This window comes from Herpailurus yagouaroundi, unplaced genomic scaffold, assembly GCF_014898765.1.
Source record: "Herpailurus yagouaroundi ecotype Mexico unplaced genomic scaffold, PumYag 139, whole genome shotgun sequence".
Taxonomy (NCBI): Eukaryota; Metazoa; Chordata; class Mammalia; order Carnivora; family Felidae; genus Herpailurus; species Herpailurus yagouaroundi.
In genome coordinates this window covers 9,593,863-9,621,081 of record NW_024412394.1, presented here as the reverse complement: position 1 = coordinate 9,621,081, position 27,219 = coordinate 9,593,863, and the positions used below count along the sequence as shown (strand labels likewise).

Below are 27,219 nucleotides of genomic sequence, written 5' to 3'. Positions count from 1 at the left end.
TTTTATTTATTTTTTTTTTTTAATTTTTTTTTTTCAACGTTTATTTAGTTTTGGGACAGAGAGAGACAGAGCATGAACAGGGGAGGGGCAGAGAGAGAGGGAGACACAGAATCGGAAACAGGCTCCAGGCTCTGAGCCATCAGCCCAGAGCCCGACGCGGGGCTCGAACTCACAGACCGCGAGATCGTGACCTGGCTGAAGTCGGACGCTTAACCGACTGCGCCACCCAGGCGCCCCTACTTATTTTTTTTTAGAAAGAAAGCATGAGTGATGGCAGTAGGGAGGGAGAGAATCTTGAGCAGGCTCCATGCTCAGCATGGAGCCCAATGTGGAGCCCAATCCCATGAACGTGGGATCATGATCTGAGCCTAAATCAAGAGTCGGATGCTTAACCAACTGAGCCACCCAGGCGCCCCTAGTTTTGCTTTTAAAAGACAGCTTTATGAAGTATAATTTACACATCAATACATTCTATTGACTATAAGTGTACAATTTAGTAATCCTTTGTGAAAATTATTAAATGAGTCCATGTAAATGACATATCCAGAAAAACCCTATTTAGAGAGACAGCACGCAGATCATTTAAATGGAATTATGCACTATGTACTCTTCCACTCTTCTCTCTACTAGGATATAAGTTTGACATTGTCTGTAATGGAAACAGTTTTGTTGAACTGAACAATGACTTAGATTTGTAGAGCATTTGTGTTTTGTAAAGTGCTCTCACATACTTCAGGGGAATTGCATCACACTCAAAATGCATAAGTAAAGGCAGCATAACGTTTCCTACTTAGAGATGAGGAAACTGAAGCTCAGAGGGCTTAAGGGACGTGCTCAAGGTCACAGAGCTCGCCAGAAACTGAATTAGGACTTGATTCTGGCCTCCTGTCATGTGGTGAGATACTGTCCTCCATCGGGCTGTCTCACTAGAGTGCCCCCCTCCCCCCGGCCCCCATCCACCACTTAGTGCCCCATCCCTCCACTTCAGGCCTCCCTGCACTGAGCTGGGAGGGCCGGCTGCAAGCCACAGCTGGGTCTGCGTCCTCACCCATCTGACAGTGGATATAGAACAAATTTCAGGGCTTTGTTTTACCATTTGGAGAAACACAAAATATTCCTTCTACTCTTTCGCCTTCAGCCTGAGGTCGAACGGGGAATGGCAGCCACATCACAGGTGTGACCCTAAGGAGAGAGAGGCTGGTTTATTTTCTTTAAGACACAGAGGCAGAGACAGGATGCTCTGTGTGTACGTGTGTACGTGGGTTCCTCTCCTATGGGAAAGTGTGGCAAGAATCAGGAAGGGAAAGGAGATTGCCCATCAAGTTATCTGGCACATGAAGCTTCCTTTTTTTTAAATGTTTATTTTTGAGAGAGAGAGTGTGCACACAGGTACGCGTGCAAGTGGGGGAGGGGCAGAGAGAGAGGGTGACAGGATCCACAGCTGGCTCTGAGCTGACAGCAGAGAGCTGGCACACGAAGCTTCTTTCCTAAAGGTGTATGTGAATGTGTATGAGAGACAGCCTGGGGCCCTAATGCATGGCTCCACATACATGTTTGCCCCACGGTCCAGCTATCTGTGGCCGTGCCCACGGAGGACAGAGATATACTAAAATCTCTTTGCCTTCTCTTTGTGTCTTTGCATTTTTAAAAAACGTGTTTATTTATTCACTTATCTTGAGACAGAGAGTGCATGTGCATGCACGCAAGTGGGGGAGACACAGAGAGAAAGGGAGAGAGAGCATCCCAAGAGAGAATCTCATCAACCCTGAGATGGTGACCTGAGCCAACATCAAGAGTTGGATGCTTAACGGACTGAGCCACCCAGGCGCCCCTGCATTTCTTGTTTGGTTATTTATTTATTTAAGTAATCTCTACACCCAATGTGGGGCTTGAACTCACAACCCCGAGGTCAAGAGTCACACGCTCTTCCAACTGAGCCAGCCAGGCACCCTTGCGTCTTTTGCATTTTAAAAATTATGTCAGCTCTGTAACCCATACTTAGGTATTTTACGGTTATCATTCAGGAAGAATTCAGAAGGAAGCACGACAGTGCTTTTCTCTAGGGAATGGGACTGGGGTCTCAGGACTCACTTTCCACCAGGTACTCTCTTGTTCCGTTTGATTTTTTGGTCCTATATTTGTGTTATTTTCATAGTAAAATGAGGGGGAGACCATTGTTACCACCAGTGAATAATGGTGTGTTTGCCAGCCTCCCTGGAGCTCCTGCTTCTGTCAGCCTACTACAGGGCGGAGCAGATTACAACGTGCTGCAAATATAACTTCTCATTTGAATCCACTCATGCATTAACAAATATTTGGTAAATCGTTCCTATGTGCCAAGTACAGTTCTAGAACCCAGGGATATAGCAGTAAACAAAACTGTAAAAGTTCCTGCCCTCCTGGGGACTTATATTCTACTGGGCATAGAAAGACATACAACAAGGGGGCCTGGGTGGCTCCGTCATTAAGCCTCTAACTCGATTTCGGCTCAGATCATGATGACACAGTTCATGAGTTTGAGGAGAAAAGGTAAGGCAGGGAAGGGCGATGGGGAGTTCTGGGAATAGGAGCCTGCCGTATTGAATAGGGTGGTCAGGGAAGGTGACCCGTGAACAGACTTGGAAGAGCTGAGGGAACGCTCCAGGGAACTACCTGGGAGAAAAAGAGTTCCAGGGAACAGCAAATGCAAAGGCTCTGAGGCAAGGGCATGGCCGGCATACTTGAAGAACAGCCAGGAAAGCCAGCGTGGCTGCAGAAAAGTGAGTGGTAGTAGTAGGAGATGGGGTCCGCGAGGTAAGAATCACCAGGGAATGATGCACTTGCGTCTAGCTGAGATGGGGTACGCCAAGGCCAACAGGACCGGGTGGGGGTGGGAGGCAAGCTGCAGTGACGAAGTCGGGGCGGTGGGTTTCCGCCCCTGGCACGTGCTGTCCTCAGCGTCTGGAGGCTAATGCCACGCTCCCAGCCCGCCGCCAGTCGCAGGAGGGGCCTCCCCGGACCCAGGGAGGGCCGGCCGAGTCACGTGTCCGCGAGCGGGCGCCCCCTGGCGCGGGAAACGGAGAGACGGCGGCCGCGGCGAGGATGGCGGCGGCGGAGGCCGGAGCGCGGGAATGCGGGGAGCCGGGCCAGGGGGGCCGCCAGGCCCTGTACTTCTGCGGGAGCATCCGCGGCGGACGCGAGGACTGGGCGCTGTACGAACGGATCGTGTCTCGGCTGCGGCGCTTCGGGGCGGTGCTCACGGAGCACGTGGCGGCCAAGGAGCTGAGCGCGCGCGGTGAGGCGAGCGGCGGGGCGCGCGCGGCCGGGCCCAGGGCGCGGGCGGCGGGGGAGCGAGCCGGTCCCGCCCCGCTACCGAGATTGCACTCCGCTCGGCGGCGGCTATCGGACCACCGGCCGGCCGCGCGTCCCTATGGCCCGGAGCCCTCCCTCCTGCCCAGCGGGGAAGGGGAGCCGAGGTTCGGACCGCGTGGGTCCCGTGAACTTGCGGGTGGGAGCTCAGTCTCCGCATTCAGTTGTTATCTTGACCTCGATTCTTTCCTGGAGAACTTCACCTCTTTCCAGGGACTGAGCAGGGAGGAGCAGAACGGGAGTGAATGGGGCTGCTTCAGTTCCCAGCTTCCCGCTGGCATCTGCTCCCCTACCTAAGATAAGCTTATCCCCCTGCTTTCCCCCTTTGCGGTCAAGATATCCGCCCTGTCTTGGGCCCGAAGGACCCCAATTCTTGCCACCACCTTCTCTCACGTACTCTCATCAGGCTACTTCCTGGCTGCTGGGTCTTTCAAAAATATTGCTTTCATCAGATTTGGTCTGGAATCTCGGCGAGTTTTCTACTTTGAAAATCGCGCCAAAACTCTCCTAACTTCTGCTCAGAAAACCTTTTTTTTCCCCTCGCCCGACCGAGGAGCGGGTCCAGGATTTGTAATATCTAATGCAATTCTGGGAGCCCTCTTTAAAAAGGTGAAATCACAAAATTGCTAGGGCGTTGGGAAGGGCTTGTGCAAGTGCAGGACCCAGAAGCGTAAGGTTCGTTTGGTTTCACCGCTAGTCCCGTCCACGCCCACCTACTGGTTCCGGAACTTCAGTGTGCTCAAAGGAAGTCTGAGGGAACTTGTTTAAAATGCAGATTCACATAGCACAGTCTGGGTTGAAGGCTTAGAATTCATTTTTAACGGACTCTCCAGTGATTCTGCTCTGATTCTGGAGGTAACGTTTAATCAAGCTGGAAATGAGATACTGATCCCAGTCAGAGCCTCTCCTACCTTCCTTTCCACCACCTCCTACTGGTCATGCGCTGTATTACAGCACTGGTGCTCAAAGTTTGGTGCGGTTCACACTCCTCTGAAGAGCTCCTGAAGCAGCCTGACCTCATATCGAGCTCTCGGCTGATTCTGGCACCCACCAAAGCTCGAGAGCCACTCAGGCACCCTAGTTGTTCATCCTTCTTTGCACAGGCGGTCTCTTGCTACTGCCCATTTCCATCCCGCACTGGAGGAGGATATTCCTCCTCCTTTCCATCTCTGATCCCTGTCACACACTGAGGTATAGTCCTTCCCTTAATCTCAGCTGTGTCACTCATCTGGCCCTAATCACACATCCCTCCTAGCATGGGATTGAATCTTTCTTGTGGTTATTTCATTTCCTCACTCCTTTTCATGGAACCTCAGTGTTAGGTGGGTCCCTGGTCACCTAGCATGCGGCAGGGTGAATGGGGGGGGTGGCAAGGGCATAGGAGAGGTACTGAGTGCTGAGGACCAGGCAGGGGCTTGGCCTTGACCAGCTTTTCCTCATCCACAGGGGAAGAGGCTGCTGGAGGTGACAGTTTCATCCATGAGCGGGACCTGGCCTGGCTGCAGCAGGCAGATGGTGAGCAGTTCCCCCCACCCCCGCACCTCCTATCCACAAACTCCTCTGGGATATTAGATCCCGTCCACACCTAGAAGGGACTCCCCAGAGTTCTCTTCTCACCACACCCAGACTCTTGTCATTTCTCCCTCACAAGCCCCGGGTATTGAGCCTTAGTCTCTTTTCTTTCCAGTGGTGGTGGCAGAAGTGACCCAACCGTCGTTGGGGGTAGGCTATGAGTTGGGCCGGGCCATGGCCCTCAATAAGCGAATTCTGTGCCTGTTCCGTCCACAATCTGGCCGAGGTGAGCACTTCAAGCCCTGGATGGCCCCTTCTCCACCCCAGCTTTCTGTGGACCCAGCCCTCAGCTCCTTCCCTGAGGGGGCTCTGGGTACAGTGCCTACCCCCAGAATGGGACAGGGAGGGGAGCGGAGGGGGGGTGGTATGGATGGGAGCCACCGTTACTTTCCTCCACCCTTCTCAGTGCTTTCAGCCATGATCCGGGGAGCGGCAGACGGCTCGAAGTTCCAGGTGTTAGACTATGAAGAAGGACAGGTGGAGGCCATGCTGGATCGATACTTTGAGGCTGACCCTCCTCTAGCAGGCAGCTGTCACCCCTGACCCAACCGCTTGACTTAACCCTGCTCTGTTATGTTCTAATCCCAGACTCTGCCCTAGTGCCCTTCCTGCCTCCTAGCCCCAGTTCCAAATTAAAAGGTATGTTTAAAATTCTAACTTTATGTCTATGAGTGGTGGCGTGGGATCAGTCCTCAGTAATATCCTTTTCCTGCTGCATTTCACTTCAAGATGTAGAGAACATTAAACATTCTGTAGATCCGCAAGAGAGGGTACTATCTAATGCCGTCAAGCTCCTGCCAGGAACACTGAAGAGTATGGGAAGGTTGGGCCGGGGTGGGGGGTGGCTGTTTGTCTCTGATGCTAGGCTGGGTCTGGGGCAAGCGGGCAGGCCTATGCCTGCCCTGAACCACGTAGACTTTCATTTCCCTTTGTCAATTTAGGTCCAGTGGGTCTGCTTTGGACCTTCTCTGAGAACACAAGAGTCTGGAGGTAAAAAAAAAAAAAAAAAAAAAAAAAGTGAACAATGAGGAGGTGGGTGTGTGGAGGGAGTAGGGAGTTGATACTAGCCTTTGGGGACGCACCTGTGTCAGCCTGCTTCCAGAGAAGTATGTGAAAAAGTTTATTCGGTAAACAGAAGGTACTGCAGACACTGGGAATTGCTTCCCTCAACAATGGCAGGAAGGGGTGACTTCACCCCCTTGGCCCCCGTGACTCTGAGGTGGCTCCAGGTGTTCCTGCGTCTTGGCCCTCAGTCATAGGCCTCATCATCATCCTCCTCGTCACCGAAGAAGAAAGCGTCTCGGTCCAGGTTCTCAGACTCGTCATAGGAGAAGCTATCATTGTCCAGCTCCTCATCAAACTCATCCTGCTGCCACTCGGGCACATCATCCTCATCATCTTCCTCCTCCTCCTCCTCTTCATCCACCTCCAGCCCCGAGGAGCTCTGCGGCCTAGCAAGGGAGAGAGCCACACTCAGCCCCAGAAGAAGCCTGGCATCCCCCACTCCCCCGCCATGGCTCTGCCCACCCTACTCACTGACTGCCGGACACATTGGATCCTTTCGCCTCTCGGGCCTCTAATGATGGGCTCTGCAGACCCACCTGGAAGTCCTGGCAAGGAGACAGGGAGATGTGGGAAGTGGGAGAGTAGAGGACATTGGGCCTCTGCCCATCATTCCTTCAATGAACATTCTCTGAGGGCCTACTCCCTCTGCTCTAGGTGCCAGGCTCCCGGCAAGAATGCTCCCACCTCCTCGTCCCTCCCTCATCCCAGGACTCCACAAACCGATGCCTTTGTGAAACGTAACTCAGGCAGTCTCCAGGGACACAGGTTGCGATGGTGAGGCACACCGCCCCCGTGCTTCAGGAGCTGGCAGTGTATGTTCACGTCTTGTCTGCCCAAGTTACTTACTTGTCTGTAAGCTCCCTGAGGGCAGGACTCATAGTTTAGATGCAACATCAGTGTATTAGAGCTGGGAAGAACCTCAGAGATCCCTTACTCGGTGGATCCCAGTCCCCCGGCACCCACTCCTGGGATACTGAGTCTACATCTGAGAAGTATGAAAAAGTTCCCCAAGTGATTTTGATAAGCATCTGGGCAAATACCCTTGATCGGGGCTAACTCTCTTGCAGCACTCACCAGGTGGTTAAGTGGCAGGGTCCAACCACATCCAACAGGCTGGCCTAGGAGCTGGGGCACAAGCCCATGTCTCCAAACACGTTTCACCCTCCCTGCCTTTGCTTTTGGATGCCCCTAGGGCAGGGGCTGTGCTGGGCCCAGGGGGCCCGGGGTCGGGCCACATACCTGGGTAGAATGTTGCAGGATAGCCAGCAGCCTCTCCTGGATCCTCCGGAGCAGCTCCATGCCCGTGCTGAGGCAGTCTGCCCGCAGGAGGCGCAGGGACGAGGCCAGGTCTCTGCACCGCAGCAGCGTCTCCTCTGCAGAGAGGGCAGGGCACAGGAGCTCCCTCCCTTCTAACATTCCTTCCTTCAACAAACACCTACTGAACATCTACCAAGTTCTATCAACACCTACCAGGCATAGCCCTAGATACCTATTCTGGGGGCGGGGGCGGGGGGCAGGCTACATCGTAGCAGAGGGGGACAGATGGTAATCAAACCGGTCAGGTGAAGCCCTTAGGCACCTGATGGCATGAACCACACACCTTCATACCTGACTTTAAAAGGCCGATATACCTGCATCTGTAAGGCTGTGAAGAAGTAGGTGGAGGAAGAGGACAGAGCACAGTGGGGAGCTGGGAGGGGGGTGCTGTTTCACCCACTGTTTGTGGGGGTGGACTGCTCAGAGCGGGGAGGTGGGCAGGAGGTGGGAGTGAGCAGGCAGGGGGCCAGGCCTCACCTAGGAGGATCTGCAGGGCGTTGGTGTGCAGCTCCAGGTTCTCGGTCTGCTGCTCCACCATATCCATGTGCTCTGTGTCCTGGTTGTAGAAGCTGTACACGCAGGCATAGGCCAGCACCTGTGGGAGCCCGAGTCATCCCTTTCCCTGCTCAGGCCAGGGGGCCTCCCTGCTTCCTCATTCCCTCCATCCAGGCAGGTTAGAGGAAAGCGGCCCAGCCCACCAGAACCCCTTGGCACATCCCCCGCACCCCCTCCCCGGCCCGCACCACCACCACCTTGCGAGCCTGCTCCAGGCCCCGGCAGGCGTCACTGAGGAAGGTGAAGGATTTGGGTGGGGGCACCTCCTGGATGGCAGACACGCGGTTCCGCAAGCTCATGGCGAACTCCTGTGCAGGCGAAGGCGGATCAGCGCTGCTGCGTGCAGCCCTCCCCCACCCGGTCAGAACAGCACCCACCCAATTTGGATCTTTGGCCCCTGCCTGGCCATCCACCCCAGCCCTCTGACCTTCTCACCGACACCACTGTTTCCTCCCTGCTCACCCGGGCCTGGTGATGGAAAGTACACCTCTCGTTATAGTCCTGAAACCGCTTCTCCTGGCGAGCTGCTTTGCTTACCTGGTAAGGGCAGGTTGAGAGGGCTCTAGGGTGCTTTGCTGGGCAGGATGGGGTTAACACACTAGGTACCCTGCGTGGAGGCCTTCTGACACCTCACCCAGACCTCATCATTTAATCCTAACTCTGTGAAGCAGGTCACATTATTATCCCCTGGTACAGGTGAGGCTGAGGTGTGGGCAAATGCCCTGGCAGTGGTGCCAGGCTCTTGACGCACGGCACCTGCTCTGCTCTGGCCTGGTGCCTCCTGAGAATATAGACCTCCCAGGACAGAACTTCCAGCACCTGTAGGCCCAGGTGGCTTCTGTCTTCCCACTGAGCCTCTGTCCCAACAGCTGTTCAGCTGCTCAGGACACCCAGGGCCCAGCAGCAGCATCCCATCCTGACTGCCCTTGGGCCTCCTCCTGGCCCCGGCCCTTACCATGGCAGAGCAGTTGTAGTAGTCTTTGTGACTGGGCTTCCACGACTTGAGGCAGCGCCAGCAAAATCCATGGTTGCATTTGGCACACGTCATGCTATGGAGGAAGCTGGCTGGTCAGAGGGCTCCTGGCCGGGGCCACATCGGGAACACCAAGGGCTTGGGTGCCCCACGGAACATGCCCCTGGCCCCTCCATGCCCTTACAGTCTCCTTAACCTCATCAATGCCTACTGAGCACACCCTTGCTTCTGAGCCCCTTACAGTGCAAACTTCAAAGCGGGGGTGGGGTGCCTGGGTGGCTCAGTCAGTTGGGTTTCTGACTTGGGCTCAGGTCATGATCTCTCATTTTGTGCGTTCCAGCCCCTCAGCATCAGGCTCTCTGCTGTCAGTGCAGAGCCCGCTTTGGATCCTCTGTTCCCCTCTCTCTGCCCTCCCCTGCTTGTGCACATACCTCTCTCTCAAAAACGAATAAACATTTCAAGAAATTAAAAATTAAAAAAATAAAGGCGGGGGAAGGAGCATTAAGACGCAGGAGTCACTGGGGGCGCCCAGGTGGCTCCGTCGGTTAAGCGTCCAACTCTTAATTTCAGCCCAGGTCATGATCTCACGGTTCACGCATCTGGCTCTGCACTGACAGCGTGGAGCCGTCTTGGGATTCTCTCTCTCTCCCTCTCTTTGCCCCTTCCCTGTCCACGCTCTCGCTCTCTCAAAATAAATTAAAAAAAAAAAAGATGCAGGAATCACTGGAGGCCGCCTCCTTTGTTCAGCTCTGTTCAGCCCCACAGCCCCTCCGTACCACCAGGCCTCCCACCCTCTCCCATGCTCTCTGACCCCACCAATGACCAAAGTACCCCCTCTTACTGTAGACACCCCTCATTCTTCTCAATGGGAGCCTGGCAGCTGGGACAGCGCTTGGAGATGAGCTTGGCCAGGTGCTTGCTCTGAGCCTCCACACTCATGCCATCATAGTAGCCGCCATCATCGACCCACTGGGACATGTGGCCACAGCTGGCAGGGTAGTGCGCCTAGGGCAAGAGGGGAGGACATGGCTGAGCTCTAACCAAGGGTGACACTGCGAGTGTGTGAGGGAGGGAGGTCACAAGTGGAGGACTACAGGAGGAGGAACAGAGCTCAGCCAGGTGACAGCATGTGAGGACAAGACATGGTGTGTGTGTGTGTGAGGGGGGGGGTGTGGCAGAGCGGAGTGCTGGCAGAGGAGAGGTACAGGCCTTGCTCAGGGGCAGGGCTGGGCAGGCACCCACCTCGGGGAAGCTACAGTTGAAGCAGGAGGCCCAGCCACATTTAGAGCAGGTGGTCCCGCAGCCCAAGCCCTGGCGGCACAGGATGCGGTCACAGCCCTGGGGGTTGGTGCACCACGTCAGGTTGGAGCAGCTCTCCACGTAGCCACGCAGGAGGGCCTTCTCGTACTATGGGGGCATAGGTGCCACCAGGTGAGGGCATGGCTCTCCAGGATGCCACACCTCCAGACCCACCCTCCCCCCACCACCGGCACCCAGAATGTGGGCCCACCCCCTGGGGCCTGCCCCTCTGGCTGTACACCGAATCCTCCTGCAGAGGAGGGACTACCTTGGAGATGACGTCTGGAGAGGAGACAATGGCCCGAATGAAGGCTCCAGTGGGCTGTGCAGGGCAGTCGGCAATGGGACAGGTGCAATTCAGCACAAGGTTCTGCTCAATCCGAGTTGTCAGATACTCATTCCAGCAAGACTGGAGGGGAAAGGAGGGGCTGCTTAGGGACAGTAGGGGAGCAGCACAGGAGGACATCTTGGACTGGTAATTTTCCTAGCACCCCCCTCCTGACTATGGAAGGCCAGAGACAAGCCTGCTTCTGGAGCAACCTCAAAACTGACCCTAATCTTTCTGGCTTCTATGGGTTTTCCTGGGATTGGCCCAAATCACAGTTGCCTTTGAGGATGTGTGGGCCAGGATAGTGGCCTCATTTTAATTATTGTTGAGATGGACATGGAAGGAATGGGTAAGACATTCAGGACAAAGGACATGATTCAAGTTCTAAGAAAGATCTGGAGAGAGCAAGAAGGCCAGAGAGGAAGGAGGCCTGGGGCAGTAGGGTGCCTTTTCCCTGTGGGGTAGCTGGCCTTGGACACTGCAAACACCGCTGTGGCCTCTCCTCCCAGCTCCATCTGCTCACCTAGCTCCTTGGTGCTCCCATCTTCCCAGACTCAGCCTCTTCTCCACAAAAAAGCCTCACCCACTGAACCCCCCACCCATCCTGGTCACGGGTGTCGGAACCCTCATATCTCTTGGATTCTCTTCTAGCTCCCATGTCACTGCACCACCCTAAACCAGGCCTTTATCCCCTGACCCCTAAACTGCTTGTCCCCATAAACGGTCTTCCTACCCAGATCCCTCCAAGAAAGGTACTAAACAAAACAAAACCCTTTTTATGGTGAAATAAAGCCAGATAAGTTGGGAAATTGAGTGCAGAATTCCTGCATTTTTGAGAGAAAACAGGAAAATACTCCAAATTCAGACTTCATGCTTGCAGGCATACGGGCACAACAGGGCCCCTTACAGCCACAGAGGACAAAGGCTGGCAGCTGGGTTTGGAGCCCATCCCACTCCCCTAAGGAGCCCCTCTGCTGTTGGCTTGCTCTCTCTTCTGCCGCTTCTGCCGTCCCCCCTGCCCAGCCCACCGGGAATGCAGTCTCCGTCCAGCCTGTACTCCCCTCCCACACCTGCCAACCCTGCCTGTCACTCAAGGCTCACACGGGGAACACCCCCCCACCCCCCACAGCCCCCATCGACAGCTCCAAACCCAGGACTTCCCTTCTCTGAGTTCCTTTACATTTCACTGTGCCGCTCAGCTGTGACTTAAACATAGGCTCCTCCTTGGCTGGGACATCTCCAATTAGCCTGTTTTTCTCACTTTCCCTGTCGTTCCATCTCTACAGGGGGATCTGTACAGCTCAGCACTCTGGACCTGCTTCTCTCTCTCTGCAGGATGCCAGCTAGGCCTCTCCACTTAATTCCAAATTCTGCTGTCCAGTCCCACACAGGTATCCAACAAGAAGCTCAAACTTCACATGGTCAAAACAGACTTAATTTTCCCTCAAAAACCTGCCCTCCACACCCAGCCCCAGCCCCAACAGCTTGCTAAATTCAGTAGAAGATGACATATCTCATCCACCCAGATGCTCTGGTCAGAAGCCCAGGAAGTACCCTTGATTCCTTTGTCCTAAGCCCCCCATCAGCTCCACCAAGCCCTGTCAACTCTGCCTCCTGATGTACCCCAATCTGTCCCCTTCTCTCTTCACTGCAAATGCTGGGAAAACACCCACCGCTTCCTGCCTCTTTATACAACAGTCTCCCAACAGGTGCCCCTGCTTCCACACAAGATCTGCCCAAGCCTTTCTTCCACACATGGTGATCTTTTAGAAAATGAAAATCAGATCCAATTACTCCCCTGCTTAACTCCATCGTGGCTTTCCATAAAGTCAAGCCCACTGTATGCCAATCCCAACCCCACTGGGTCCGTCTCCCTCCCAAATCTCTCCCTCCACTGTCCCACCACATCACTGTGCTTTAGCCACCAGTCTCAGCTTCTTTGCAATTGCTGTCCCCTCTGTCTGCCACGCTCTTCCACCAAATAGTCACCTCTTCAAGGACAGCCTTCCTTGGCCTCCCCAGTCTAAAGTCCCTGACAGGGACTCTCCCCCCACTCCTCACCTCAGTCACTTCCTATGACATGACCCTGTTGTTATTTCCTTCCCCTCACTTGTCATAAAAGCATGAGGGAGGGCCCTGGAGCAAGACTGCCAAAGTCCAAATCCTGACCTTGGGCAGGTGACTTCTCCTCCAGGCGCCTCCATCTGTCACCAGCAAAATGGGGATGGTAAAAATACTGACCTCACACAACTTTCACGGGAATTAAGCAAGATAATGCATATATAACAGCAGAACGGCCCAGAATGCATCCCCCATAAATATTAGCTGCTGATATTATTAGCCCTTGGGTCATTTCTGGCTTGGATTTTCCCACCCCCTCATATAGCACCCGGTGCTGTGCACACAGTGAGTTCATGACAAACATTAGTTGAATGAAAAAGTGAAAGTGGGAAGGAAATAATTAAGAACCAGGAAAAGGGGGGCACAGGAAACCGTGTGAGAAAAGCAACTTGAAGCAGAGCAAAAAAGGAAGGAGGAAAAGTACACGTACACACACATGCCAATGCACACGTCCCAGATCACCCACCACTGGGGAGACGCTGTTGGGAGAGGCAGCTAGATTCAGGGCAACAAGCGCGCTCATCCTGTTAAGTTGATGTGTTTGGGCTTGGCATCAGTTCTAAGAGCTGTGAGGCAGGGAACATGGGACACTCAGCACTCTGGTCCCCTGCACCTCAGCCCCTCTCCCCCGCCACTGAAGACAACTCACTCCCCCATCTACAGCCTCCTCTGCTCAGTTGTACAGTAGCAAGATCTGGCTTCCCATAATTCCCTTGACTTCTGTGCTATTCTCATGTTCTGAGATAAAGGGACTTGAATGATAATTAGGAAACATAAACCTATAGTCATCATCAATGTAATAACACTTCTCATTTATGAAGTGCCTTGATGTATATTTTACATGTATGCGTGTGCTACCCATCTATCTATCGATCTATCGATCTATCTATCTATCTATAGTTCTCAAACCTGGCTGAACACTGGAGTCACCTGAGGAATTTTTAAAACTTCAGATGCCTGGGTTTCACCTCCAGAGATTCCAATTTAACAGTTTGAGCATGAGGACTTTTTAAAAGCTCCCAGTGATTACAATATGCCACCGGCATATTTTAGCATATTATTAGCATATTCACCTATTAAAACTTTGCCACTGCCAAAGTTTTAGAGCCACTTATACATTTCACTGGATCCTAACAACAACCACTCTTCAGAGTGTTGAGGCTAGGGGTGCCACTTTTAGATGACAAAACCAGTTTCAGAGGGACGAAGAGCCTTGTCCGACACTGCCCAGGTTAGGAAATGGCAATGCTGGGCTAGAAGCCCAGAGTTCATGAGGAATTGTGTGGGGCAGGAGAGGGGCAGAAGAGGGGCAGAAGAGGGGCAGGAGAGGGGCAGGAGGGGCCTCACCTTGCAGCAGTAGTGCATGCAGCAGAGAGAGGGCAAGTCGTCGTCAGGCTCCAGGGGGCTGACACAGACAGGGCAGTGGTCAGGGCGTGCGGGGGCCTCCTGGGCCTGGGGTACACACAGCCCGGCTGCCAGCAGCAGTGGCTCAGGGTTATCACTGTAGCTCTGCAGCAGCTGTTCAGCACCCCAGTGGGAATGAGCCAAAAGGTGCTGAGCCACATCTGCCTCTAGGTTCAGCGTCTCTTGCACCTGCCGCACCGTCTGCTCCATCAACCCTTCTACCTCCTGGGGGCTCATGGTGCGGCCTGCAGGCAGCTGGAGAGACGCCAGGGCAGCCACAGCTTCTGGGCTTGAGGGAAGAGGAGATTCAGCAATCAATGTCCCTGCTCTGCTTATCTACTAAATGAACCCCACCATGGCCCTCAGCTCCCCACTTGCGCACCCCTGCTTGCGCCTGCCTAACCAACCTAAGGGTAGCCACCCAAACCAACTGTCAGAGCTGCTTTCCACAGAAGCGTTTGTAAGTGGCGAGTGGGGCTGGTTGTCACAATGATCTCTAACACCCCAGGAATCTGGTAGGCAGGCATCGGGAAGCAAACTGACCCACAGTGGATGGGATAATCCCACCATAAGCCCCACCTAAAACAGCAGCAACACATCTGGGGAGAAACTGGAGTCTGTGGCCTTACCACTCAAAGTATGGTCAGTGGGTATCCCCATTAGTATCACAGGGAGCTCTACTGAATCAGGACCTGCATTTTAATAAGATCCCCAGGTGACATGTGTGCAAGTGAAAGTTTGAGAAAGATTTCTCTAGAGAACTCACTTTATACACAGTGCAGGCAGCAGGCATAAAAGTTGTGCCATAACAACTTCTAGTGAGCTGAATGTGATATAACAAGCTTTAGGGGTGCCAGCTAATTAGGGGGATCCTATGACAAATTCCTCTGTAGAACAGGCTTCTTGAAGACTAGAGTTTGTACATTTCATTGAGCAGAGCATAATCAGCACTCAATACACAGTTGTATGATACTGCATTTTTGCTTAGAATGAGAGTTATCTATACAGAAGCTTATGTGTCTGGGCCCCTTGCCTATGGGCTGACTCTAGGAGAATGGGGACAGCAGGGCCCCTGATTAGGAAGGCAAAGAAGGGGTGACGGTGCTGACAGGGGGAATGAGGACTGGCAAAGTGGGAGAAATGACAGAGGCAGGGAAAATGGGGTACACAAAGACAGAAATGAAGTGCTTTTTCACAAAAGAGCCTGGCCTTGGCACTAAAACTCCCGTGTCACTGCAGTGCCGTCTGTCCCTGGGAGCCCAGCCCTCCCTGCTGGCTTGGAGCCCTAGCAGCAGGGAACGGGGCTGGGGACAGCTACCTAGGCTTGGAGGTCTTGGCGGTCTCGTTGCCGCAGAAGGGGACTTCTGCCTGACCCCGGCAAGGCCCCATAGGCTCTGGGGTGGCATACATCAGGATCTGGGGCCGGTCGTCACGCCGTTCCACATAGCCCTGGCCCAGGAGGTGCAGGATGCAAGAAAGGACGTCTGTACTGGTACAGGCCACGCCTCCTGCGACAGCACGGCCCAGGCTCCCCGGGGGGTTTGGACCCTTCTGCCAGGCCTCCAGCACCTAGATGGGTGGAGAGGAAACAGGCAGGCCACATTTACCCAGAGAGGCCGGCATGCCTGGGTTCAATGCTCTGCTCTTTCACTTACTAGCTATGTGACTATGGATAAGTTACTAACTCTCATGCCCCACTCTTCTTACCTGTCAAATGAGAATAAGAGTAAATAATAATAATAATAATAATAATAATAATAATAATAATACCACCACCACCATCACCACCCCCATTAGACTGTTGTGCAGATTAAATGACCTAATCATGCAAACTCTTGGAAAAAGGCCTAGTATACAGTAGACACTCATGTCTTGCCTCTGCCTGCTGTCTAACAAACTGCCCTGTCAGGAATAGAAAACTCCGACAAAAATGTCACTCTACAAGGTCTCATACTGACAGAGTTTACCTTCCCTTGTGATGATCCCTGGCTCCAAGCCCCGACCCTGAGCATGACTCCCTCCCTCCCGTAACTTCACGGTCCCCTGGGCCTACCAGACAAACCAGCTGATCAATGTGGAGGCCCTTTTCCCCATGGACTTTGAGAATACGGACAATAAGACAGCTCAAGAGGTTCCTCTTCTGTTCCAGAGTTCGGCCCTCATCCTTCTCTACATTCAGGTATGTCTGGGGAGGTATCAGCCACAGGGCCTCCCCACAGCGCTGGGGCTCAGGCGCCCGAAGCCGCAGCACACCTGGAACTCATTCCGTTAGCACCCGAGGAGGGGAAGGGGGAGGTGAGTGGGGGCAACCCCATTCTCATTCCCTACCCCACGCCCACCATGAGAGACCCACCCTCCAGGAGCAGAGGCACAGGCCAGCCCCCAGTGACCTACCCCTGTGTGGAAAGTCCTGACCCTCATGCAGGGTCAAAGGGCCATTCTCAGAGGTGAGGGGCAGAAGTGCCTGGAGCAGTAGCTCTGGGGTGAGGTCAGAATTCTTCAGCAAGGTCTCTACAGACACCTCCTGGTGAGGAGAAACAGAGTCAGTCAGGAGCAGAGAATCAGCGGGGGAAGGATGGAAAGAAGGAACAGAGTTTAGGAGAACAGGAGGGACAGACAGGAAAAGAGAAGATAGAGAGAGCCTAAGGAGCCGAGGCACCTCTGTCTGATTGAAATGCAACAGCAGCCACATCTGCATGGTGGACACGTGCAGGGTCTGGTCCCCAAACTTCAGCTCAGCCCGGCCCAGCCACGTCCACTGCAGTCGCCGATGTGGTCCCATGTCCAGGACTGGGTGATTCTGACCTGGGAAAGTGCCAAGGAGAAGAGTAGAGATAAAGAGCAGGGGAAATGAGGGGGTTAGAGGCTGAGGCAAGGGTGTGCCATTAGTCAAGCTCTGTTCCTGCTAATCTCTGTGGGGAGGAGGGCCCCACAGAAGTGACTTGTCAAGCTTCCAGAGCTCAGCTTCCTCCATGTCTGCCCCCCCTGGCAAGCTACACATATCTGGGAGCCCACCCTGTGTCTCGCCCTACGCCAGGCTGGCTCCATGGAAGAAACACTGGAGAGAAGAGACCTGAGTTTTGCCCTCAAGTTGCTGACAGTTTCAAAGATCCACTAGGCTGGGGCGCCTGGGTGCCGCAGTCGGTTAAGCGTCCGACTTCAGCCAGGTCACGATCTCGCGGTCCGTGAGTTCGAGCCCCGCGTCAGGCTCTGGGCTGATGGCTCGGAGCCTGGAGCCTGTTTCCGATTCTGTGTCTCCCTCTCTCTCTGCCCCGCCCCCGTTCATGCTCTGTCTCTCTCTGTCCCAAAAATAAATAAACGTTGCAAAGATCCACTAGGCTGTATCTCTTCCTCCTTCTGTGTCACAGCTCAGGCATGACGAGCCTGGATATTCGCTCATACTAGAAAGCAAGAATGCCGTCAAAGGAAGAGAATATCGAAAGGAGCCAATCTGAGAGATACTCTCTGGCCAAAGATGGGACAATTGGAACATCAAAAAAATAACACCTGTGCTGGACTGAGACATGTGAAATATCTTAAAATCCATGCGTTCATAATGACATTTAAAAAAAAAAAAAAGATTTCACCGTTTATCTTTGGAGGATGCTAGAGAACAGTATTTTGAAAACTGGTTAAAAATAAGGGGGGAGGAAGAGAGAGTCAAGCCTTTCCTGTATAAACGGTACTTCAGAATAACCAAAAAGTCACTGAGAGGAAGTTTCTCTTTATAGAGAAAACATTCCAGCTCAGATATGAAGGAATGGTGAGACTAGAATGGTGCTAGTTTGTAACCCTTAGTGAAATGATAGAGCTAGGCAATGACAACGAATGACTGCCTAGTGGAAAGCTGACAGGAAACCATATAAAGCACAGATCACACTTGCAATGCTAAAATTCACTGCTCCATTTTCACATCACAGAGACAGGTAGATGTCACACGCCTCCTGGTGGGAGAACACAATACCACCTACAAAGAGTTCTTGCCCAAGAAATCAGACCCACATCAGAATAAACTTCTACATCTAAGTAACTGTTTTTAGGAAATGAAAGAAACAGAGGAACATGCTAGAGGACACCACGTGGATATGGTCAGCGGAAATCTGGCCTGTAGACAACTCCGTGTGGCAAATAATCCAGTTCCCTGCACAATTATAAGGGAGCAAAAAAGGAAAAGCAGGACCTATACATTAATGGAGACGGAAAACAGAATTCAATCAAATTAAGGTGTGGGCTTTCTTTGGATCCTCCATAAAGAAAAAACTAATTTTGAAAACTTGAGAAAACGGGAGGAATATGAACACTTCACCATTTGATATTAAGAATTGTTATTAATTTCACAAAGTTTGATCACTGTAGTGCCTTTGCTTTTAAAAAGACAATCCTTGGGGTGCCTGGGTGGCTCAGTAGGTTGGGCATCCGACTTCGGCTCAGGTCATGATCTCGCAGTTTGTGGGTTCGAGCCCCGCATTGGGCTCTATGCTGACAGCTCGGAGCCTGGAGCCTGCTTCGGATTCTATGTCTCCCTCTCTCTCTGCTCCTCCCCCACTCATGCTGTCTCTCTCTGTCCCTCAAAAATAAAATAAAACATTAAAAAAATTTTTTAAATAAATAAATAAAAAGAGAATCCCTGCGGTGCCTGGGTGGCTCAGTTGATTGAGCATCTGACTCTTAATTTCAGCTCAGGTCACGATCTCATGGCTCGTAGGTTTGAGCCCTGTGTTGGGCCCTGTTGAGCCCTGGCAGAGCCTGCTTGGGATCTTCTCTCTCCCTCTCTCTCTGCCCCTCTCCCACTTGTTCTCTCTCTCTCTCTCTCTCTCTCTCTCTCTCTCTCTCTGCCTCCCTCCCTCCCTCAAAATAAATGAATAAACTTGAAAAAAAATTTAATGGTAACTTTAAAAAAAAAAAGAGAGAGTGAATCCTTATCTTTTAAATTTGAGAGCTGGGGAAAGTGGGTGGGAGTACAGAAGAAAGGAGATTGGTCATGTATTGACCCACGTTGGTACACTGGAGTCTATCCTGCCTACTTTTGTGTATGTCTGAAATTTATAATAATAATTTTTTTTTTTAATTAGGGTGAAGGTAAACTGATAGAGTTGTCCATCAATACTCCCTCAATGAAGAGACTTCTAAAGGATGTACTTTAGGGAGGAGATTGAACTCAGAAGGATCAAGATGCAAAAGGATTAGTGACAGAAACAGCTAGTATGATAGCAAATCTACACACCAACTGAATAAAACAATAATAATAATAATAAATTTTGGGAAGTAAAAAAAAGATAGTCCTAAAATATCAAACAATAGTAATGAGTAAGATGGGAGTGAGAGCTGGAGTTAAGATTTTCTCTTGGTCCTCTTATTGTTCAGGTACAAGTCAAACATACAGGTTAAAAACATAAGGGTAATCAACTACAGAAATAGAATGTCCAAAATATGTAGACACAAAAAAGGAATTAGGTAAAATACAAAAGGAGAGGGGAAACAATGCACAAAAACCCAGGGTGGAAACATATCTGTAAAGGTGTTCAATTTACTATTCTCCTTTCAACTGTACATATGTTTTATATATTCTTTTTTATATATTAAATAACTAAAATTTCAAATTATAAGAAGAGTAAACTAAAATGTAAGAGGTTAGCAATAAAAGCCAGATATATCATTACTCATAATCATTATGAAGAGGCTAATAAAATTGACAACCCAAAAGGAGAGACTGTTAGGTTGAATACAAAACAAATTCTAGGTATTTGTAAGATACATGCCTAAAATAAGAGTATGGCAAAGTTAAAAGTAAATGATACTGGGGGAAATTCTGATGAGAGCAGAATATAGGCATGGTTTGTACCTACCCAATAGACTGCTTATCAATAGTCACAAAGGAAAAATATTAACTATACAGTGGGAAATCAAACAACCTCTTGACCAGGTTGTCAAAATTCACATCAAAAAAGAGAAACAAATGGAAACTATATGCTTCCAAATGAAATGTGGAGAAGAACTTAATATCATTTACTTAGGATTCTGGCTGGGAATGCATAACCTGAATCTAATTATGAGGAAATATACAAACTTAAAATGAAGAAAGTTTAGAAAAAAAAACTTTACTTTTATTTTTTAAAAATTTATTTATTTATTGTGAGAGAGAGTGTGTGTGAGCAGGGGAGGGGCAGAGAGAAAGGGAGAGAGAGAATGATTTCGTATGGGGCTCAATCTCACATACCATGAGATCACGACCTGGGCCAAAATCAAGAGATGGACACTTAAATGACTGAGCTACCCAGATGCCCCTAGAAAATTTTAAATGACTATATTCTCCAAAGGTGTCAATGTCATAAAAGACAAAAAAAGGCTGAGGAACTGTTCCAAATTAAGGAGACTAGAGACATGACAACTGAACATAATAGATGATCCTAAATTGAATGTTGTCTTCAACTAAAAAAAGACATTATAGAGTCGATTGACAAAATTGGAATGTGGAAGGTAAAGTATTATAGCAATGTTAAATTTTTGAAACTGATAAATGAATGATTATTATATAAGAGAACACCATGATTCTAAGGAAATATATATTAAAGTACTTAGAGGCAAAAGGCCAGCATATATGCAATTTACTCACAGTGGTCTGGGGGAAGAAAGGGTGTGTGTGTGTGTGCGCGCACACACACATAAATACACATTTTATAAATGTATATATACACAAAGAGCAAATGATAAAAGCAAATAGGGCAAAATGTTAACAAAAGGTGAACATGGATAAAGAGTATATGAGTGTTCTTTGTATTATTTTCTGTAAATTTGAAGTTATTTCCAAGTAAAAAAATTTTAAGTAAAAGGATAACTGAATTGTCCATCTAAAATGGTTAAAAATGGAGGGGGTGCCTGGCTGGCTTAGTCAGTGGAGCATATGACTCTTGATTTTGGGGTTGTGAGTTTGAGCCCCAAGTTGGGTGTAGGGACTACTTAAAATAAAATCTCAGGGTGCCTGGGTGGCTCAGTCAGTTAAGCATCTGACTTCAGCTCAGGTCATGATCTCACGGTTCGTGGGTTCAGGCCCCATGTCAGGATCTGTGCTGACAGCTCAGAGCCTGCAGCCTGCTTCTGATTCTGTGTCTCCCTTTCTCTCTGTCCCTCTCCTGCTAGCACTCTGTCTCTCTCTCTCAAAAATAAACAAAAAACATTAAAAAGTTAAAAAAAATCAGATCTTAAAAAATTAAAATGGCAATTTTATGTTATTCATATTTCACCACAGTAAAAGAAATCTAAAAGAATTATCAATCCCTCTTTAAAAAGTAAAAGGATAGAAAGAGATATTCTGGAAAATCACTAACCAAAGAAAGCTGGTATTTAATAATACCAGATAAAAATAGACTTTGAGAGAAAAAGCTTTACTAGAAAGAAAGGAGATGATTTCATAATAATAAAGTTGAGGGGCACCTGGGTGGCTCAGTTGGTTAAGCATCCAACTCCTGATTTTGGCTCAGGTCATGATCTCATGGTTCATGGGATTGAGCCCCACATCGGGCTCCCTGACAGCAAGGAGCCTGCTAGGGATTCTCTCTCCCTCTATCTCTGCCCCTCCCCTGCTCTCTTTCTCTCTCAAAATTAACAAGTAAACTTTTAAAAAAGTTTAATTAACTATGAAGATTCTAAACCTGCATAGTCCATTATGATAGCCACATGTGGCTAAACTGGCTAACTAAACAAAGTTAAACATTCAATTCCTCGGTTGCACTAGTCACACTTCAATAGCCACAAATGGCCATCATACCAAACAGTGCAGAAAAGAACTTTTCCATCACTGCAGAAAGTTCTGGACAGTACTGTTGAATGATTTAAAACTTTTATCTAATAACATAGTCAAAAAATATATAAAGTGGGGTGCCTGGGTGTCTCAGTTGGTTAAGCATCTAATGCCTGACCTCAGTTCAGGCCTCAATCTCAGGGTCATTATTCATACCCTGTGTGGGGCTCCATGCTGAACATGAAGCCTACTTAAAAATATAGTTAGTTAGTTAGTTAGATAGATAGATAGACAGATAGATAGATAGATAGATAGATAGCAAAACTGACATGATGAGAAGTTTAAAAATTCACTATCATAATAGATCTTAATACACCTCTCTCAGTAATAGAACAGGCAGACAAAAATGAGTAAGGTTTGTAAGATTTGAACAATGTAATTAAGTCAATTTAATGGAATATGAATAAGCCTATAGCCAGCAGCTGAAGAATACATATTCTTCTTAATCACACATGGAACATTTACAAAATGTGACTATCTACTAGGCCATAAAGGAAGTCTCAACATATTGCAAAGATTCAGAATCACAGAAACCAGGTTCTTTAGCTACAATGGAATGAGGGTCAAAATCTAAAATAAAAAGACAACTAAGCAAAGAAAAACTGGTTTGGGAAATTTAAAATATGCTTTTAAATTTTTTTTTTCAACGTTTATTTATTTTTGGGACAGAGAGAGACAGAGCATGAACGGGGGAGGGGCAGAGAGAGAGGAAGACACAGAATCGGAAACAGGCTCCAGGCTCTGAGCCATCAGCCCAGAGCCTGACGCGGGGCTCGAACTCACGGACCGCAAGATCGTGACCTGGCTGAAGTCGGACGCTTAACCGACTGCGCCACCCAGGCGCCCCTAAAATATGCTTTTAAAAAATTAATAGACCAAAGTAGAAATAACAATGGAAATTAGAAAACTCTTAGAACTTAAAAATACCAAATACTAACATCCTACATAATAAAAACTTAGGCAACATCCCAAATGTCCATCAACAGCAGAAAGGGCAAATATATTCATACAATGGAAATGAATCAGTAACTCAAAGAAAAAAGTAGTGATAACTGACAACCTGGATAGCTCTCACAGATACTAAGCTGAAAGAAACTGGACACAGCAGAATACATACCCTATTATTCCATTTATATGATGTTCACATACAGGCAAAAATCTATGGTACTAGGAGGCAGAAGGTTTCTCTTGGAAGAAGATACTAACTAGAAAGGGACATACGTGAAGAAGTATTCTGGGGTGCAGGAAATGCTCTGGGGGTGGTTATGGGAGTGTATAAGTACATACAATTCATTAAGTCACAGCTAAGATTTCTATACTGTACTGAAAACTAAGTATACCACAATAAAAACAAATCTAAAAAAAATCCAAAAACCAAAAAAACTTACAGAATGCAGCTAAAGCAATATTGAGAGGGAAATGAATACCCTTAAATGTTTTTACTTGGAAAGAAGCCTGAAAAGACTAAAAGTTAAGTAGGCATGCAACTTGAAGTTAGAAAAACAGAACAAATTCATACAAAAGTGAGAGCAATAATGAGAGATACTAATAAAGATCTAACCCACCTTTTCACCCTTCCCTAGGAGACTGCTCTGCCTAGAGACCATTTTTGTTCATATCTACACATTTCTGTCCACAGGTCCTCTCCACTTCCTCTCCTGCCACCCCAAATCTCACCCCAATCTCCAATTGCCTGTCCCTATCTCCTCACTCTGGCTGTAGAAATTGGAGAAGTGGTCAAGGGCATCACAGAATTCAGTGGGAAGGCACTTTCTGGGATGGTACAGGTAGCAGAGTGGGGAGACCGGCCAGCAGCGTGGTGACAGGACCAGTATGGAAACTGTTGGACTTGAATCTTCGATAAATAGTTCTTTCTCAGCCTCCTCTTCCTCTGCTTCCTCCTGAGAGATAGAAGGATTTCAAGGGCTCTTGGGCTCCCTTCTTTGGTCTAGTCTTTTGCTCTCCTATTCTCCCTCTCATTTCCCTTCCTCTTACCTCTTCTTCGTCCAGGCCCTGTTCTTCCTCATTCTCCTGCTCCAAGAGCAGCTTGTCAAGCCGCTGGAGCTGGAAGAGGTGGAACTGGTGCTGCAGCTCCTCGGACATGCTCAGGCTCCGCAGCATCTGCTGGGGGAGGCGGTTGGGGAAGCAGAGACCGATCTGCTCCAGCACGGCCCCCTCCAGCCAGCTCGAGCCCAAGCTCAGGAGACGGTCTGCCATGTAGTGCCTGCAGTGTCACACACAGGCCGGGCCGAACCTCAGTGTGGGCACTCCACCCTGCTTCCCCTCTTCCTCCCTGCTCCCTTTCCACCAGTGCCATGGCCATCTCTGTATCTTAGTCCCTCCTCCTCCATCTTCTCTCCAAGACTCAAATCTTCACCCTTTCTAGACTCTAGGTCTCCCCTCCCCTACCTCTCAGACCTGCACTCACTGGTAGAAGTGCTCAAAAGTAGTAGCCAGCTCCAGGCCAGAAAGGACCATGATGGGCTCCAGGTGCCGCTGAAGCCTCCCCAGCATTTCCACTCCAGGGGCTCCACCAACCAGGCCGCCCTGGATCTGCTGGTCGATGTGCCTGGCAAACTGCTCACTTATCTGGGGGCAATGGAAAGGGCACAGGCCAACCATGAAGAGGGAGTGGAGCAGGAGAGTGGGCAGTGAGAGGAGGCGAAAGGCAGAGAAAGAAGCCAGCTCTCAGTGGTAACCAGGAGGCTGGTAGTACTCACGTGAGCAGCGGTGAGGAAGGACTGCTGTAGCAACGCGCCAGAGAAGCCACTGCGCAGAGCCAGCGTGAAGGCTGCCCGAGGCCCAAAGAGCTCTGAACCTGCTCTCTGCAAGTGCTCATAGAGTTTGCAGTACCGAGGCACGAAGTCGGGAGCCCTCCAGGCTGCAGCCAGGAACCTGCTGACCTGAGAAGAGAGGAGAAATAGCATAAAAGGTGTGGTCCCACATGCAATAGCCTAGCAGCCCTGCCCCGCCTCCCACTGCACTTCCTTCCACTCACCTGCTCTTGCACCACGCTCAGCCAGCACTGGGTTATGTTCCTCAGGCTGCTGCTTGGAAGAACTGGTGAAGGCCCGGGGCTCCGATCCCGGCCCTTACTGTTCTTGCTGACTGTGGAGACAGAGGGCAAAGGAAGGGGTTTCATCTCAGCCCCTGAGTGAATCTAGGGGATCTTGGGTACTGACCCCTGGAAAGGTGTGCACAGAGCAGTCAGGAAAAGTAAGATCCAAGAGGGGAAGGAGCCAGGTATCACCACTGGCCAGATTCTCAGCTCAACAGGCCATGGCTGGGACTTACTAGGCCGAGTGGATGGTTCAGGAGAAGGCCCAGGCGGAGGCTCTACATGCACCAGCAAGTGACAAAGGCGACGAACTCGAGAGGCAAAGGATGCCGCTCGGCTCAGGGGGTTCTGAGAGCTCTCCCTTTGCTCTAAGTACTGATCCAGCAGCCATCCCAGGGAACTCACACCTTCCGCATCTAAAAGAAGACACAGACCAGAAACAGCTGATGGGTAATAGGGGAACAGATAGCCCAGGAAGAGGAGAGAAAAGGCCCAATTATACAAAAAGCCTTGGTTGGGGCGGGCAGCCAGGTCAAGCCCTCCCATCACCAAGGCTTACTTCATTGGGAGTCTAGGGGTACGCTAACAGGTTGGGGGTGGGGTAGAGAAGATTCAAATACCCAGTAGTCCCTGGGGCAGGAAGGAGAGGAGCACTGAGGTGACAGGCCTTCGGGGATAAAGACAGGGACCAAGATAACCAAGAGCATTAACTCAGGTGATCCCTGGGAACAATTATGAGGAACTGGTTAGTGGGGCCAGGGGTCGCGATGGTTACCAGGGGAGGTGATGTTCTGCACCAGGGGGCTGACCAGGGCCTCCCAGCAGGTCTTGCCCAGCGCTTGGGCAGCCTCATCGTCAGGGAGGAAGCGATCAGCAAAATTCTGCTCGTGGCGCAAAACCCTGTTCAGTCTGGGAATAAGAAGTGTGTGGTCAAGGATTTAAGGCACAGGTTTTTGTGAGGCCTCCACTCAAGCACAGTCAGCTCCCAATCCCACCATGCTCAGTCCCCTAACCAGCTCGCAGCCATCAGCACGTACTTCTCACCTGTGTTCACCCTCCCCTCTTGTCCCGGCCGCTGCTTTACCTTTCAGACTTCTGCAGAAGTCTCCCACCACCTACTTCTTAGCAGTGTCCTCCTGATCCATTAACCTCTCCCAGCTCCCTTCAACCCCAGCCACTGTCTGCCCCACCCACCTGGGACAGAGCTGGAGGAGGCGCCTGCGGTCCTCTGCTATGTCCCGGCTCCAGGCTTGCGCCCGAATGGTGTAGAAGAGACAGGTACGGCGACACAGCTGCTCCCGGAATAGTGGCCAGAAAGTGGGCTTCGGGCCCAAGACCTCCACACCTCGAACCCGGGTGTCAATGCCACCCTGTAACATGCACACACTTGTCTGTCACCTAAGCCACCCAGCCACCAAGGACTACCAAGAAAAAGCCAGGCCTCACACCCTGAATTCCCTTGGAGGCACTTGAGATATTCTCACATCTCTGGAACTCAACAGGCTTCTGGGCCATCCCGGAGCAGGTATGTGGCCTGAGCCTGGCCCCCCAAGTGCTGGGGAATGCAGTCACTATGGAGACCCTGTACTACCCCGTGATTCCCAGCCCAGCCTCTTCCCTCACTCTACCTGCTGGCAACGCTTTATGCGGATCTGGATGATGGGCCAGAAGCGGTTCAGGTTCTCCAGGAGGATCACCCTGCTGGCAGAGGGCATCACATTCACCTGATGGGGCAGGGGAGGAGAGAGAACTGTCACCTCTGGAAGTGGGGTTGGACAGACTATTGATAGCAGCCACAAGTCTTGTGATGGTGTGTGCCCTTTACTTCTGCACCGAGCCCACAAACCCGCACAAATCTGCTTCCCGAACTCTGCCCTCACTGCTTATGATTGCAGGCAATGCCTGCCTGGGGGAAGGAATATGGAGTAAGGTCAAGGTGGGGGAGGGCACCAGGGTCCTCACCGTGTTGAGCTCAGTGCTGATGCAGCTGGCACTGTCACCCCCAAACACAACCACTCTGGCTGGCATGTAACTTGAGTCCTCACTGGCCACGAGCAAAGTCAGCTGCCTGAGACAAAAGAAAACAATCAGTTAGAACAGGGACCCTGGTCTTTGTTCAAAGTGACTTCAACCTACCACTTCTTCCTCAGACTCCTGTCTCTCTGCTGCCTCCTTAAGTGTCAGTGTTCCCGGATCCCCTGCTCTCCTCTTATCTTTCCCCAAAAGGAATTTTTTTCTTCAAAATGACTTTATTTAGAAACCATAGTTTCAAGCAAAACACGAATACTCTACTCCAAATCCACATGTCTACACTAGACGGCTCCTCTTAGCTTTCATACCATGTACCCAACAGACATTTCCATGTCACAACGCATAGGTAC

At 50.4% G+C, this 27,219-nt stretch overlaps 2 protein-coding genes across 16 annotated transcripts in view; one reads left to right on the top strand and one right to left on the bottom strand.

Moving 5' to 3' along the window:
- The first annotated feature begins 3,048 nt into the window (after positions 1–3,048).
- Positions 3,049–5,577, top strand: DNPH1 (2'-deoxynucleoside 5'-phosphate N-hydrolase 1). The gene is made up of 4 exons (XM_040473579.1): positions 3,049–3,274; positions 4,795–4,863; positions 5,036–5,146; positions 5,327–5,577. Exons 1-4 carry the CDS (start codon positions 3,082–3,084, stop codon positions 5,461–5,463), a joined length of 510 nt encoding a protein of 169 aa, XP_040329513.1. The 5' UTR covers positions 3,049–3,081; the 3' UTR covers positions 5,464–5,577.
- Positions 5,578–6,016: 439 nt separating this feature from the next.
- Positions 6,017–27,219, bottom strand: part of CUL9 (cullin 9) — a 37,308-nt gene continuing 16,105 nt past the window's right edge. For 3 of the 15 annotated variants that reach the window (XM_040473569.1, XM_040473566.1, XM_040473567.1), the window contains exons 17-42: positions 26,801–26,906; positions 26,467–26,562; positions 26,033–26,208; positions 25,614–25,747; positions 25,075–25,254; positions 24,779–24,888; positions 24,501–24,683; positions 24,209–24,369; positions 23,776–24,004; positions 23,492–23,681; positions 16,642–16,787; positions 16,377–16,506; positions 16,036–16,235; positions 15,301–15,551; positions 13,926–14,271; positions 10,398–10,538; positions 10,073–10,237; positions 9,672–9,835; positions 8,813–8,906; positions 8,320–8,394; positions 8,055–8,165; positions 7,780–7,897; positions 7,225–7,358; positions 6,706–6,846; positions 6,457–6,530; positions 6,017–6,371 (exon numbers count right to left, since the gene is read on the bottom strand). In XM_040473569.1, the coding sequence (XP_040329503.1) occupies positions 6,170–6,371; positions 6,457–6,530; positions 6,706–6,846; positions 7,225–7,358; positions 7,780–7,897; positions 8,055–8,165; positions 8,320–8,394; positions 8,813–8,906; positions 9,672–9,835; positions 10,073–10,237; positions 10,398–10,538; positions 13,926–14,271; positions 15,301–15,551; positions 16,036–16,235; positions 16,377–16,506; positions 16,642–16,787; positions 23,492–23,681; positions 23,776–24,004; positions 24,209–24,369; positions 24,501–24,683; positions 24,779–24,888; positions 25,075–25,254; positions 25,614–25,747; positions 26,033–26,208; positions 26,467–26,562; positions 26,801–26,906 (4,057 nt within the window). In that variant the 3' untranslated portion in view covers positions 6,017–6,169. Of the gene's footprint in view, positions 6,372–6,456; positions 6,531–6,705; positions 7,408–7,779; positions 7,898–8,054; positions 8,166–8,284; positions 8,395–8,812; positions 8,907–9,671; positions 9,836–10,072; positions 10,238–10,397; positions 10,539–13,008; positions 13,145–13,925; positions 14,272–15,300; positions 15,552–16,035; positions 16,236–16,376; positions 16,507–16,641; positions 16,788–23,491; positions 23,682–23,775; positions 24,005–24,208; positions 24,370–24,500; positions 24,684–24,778; positions 24,889–25,074; positions 25,255–25,613; positions 25,748–26,032; positions 26,209–26,466; positions 26,563–26,800; positions 26,907–27,219 lie in introns of those variants that run through there. The other 12 variants (XM_040473572.1, XM_040473573.1, XM_040473570.1 and 9 more) reach the window with 11 other exon arrangements.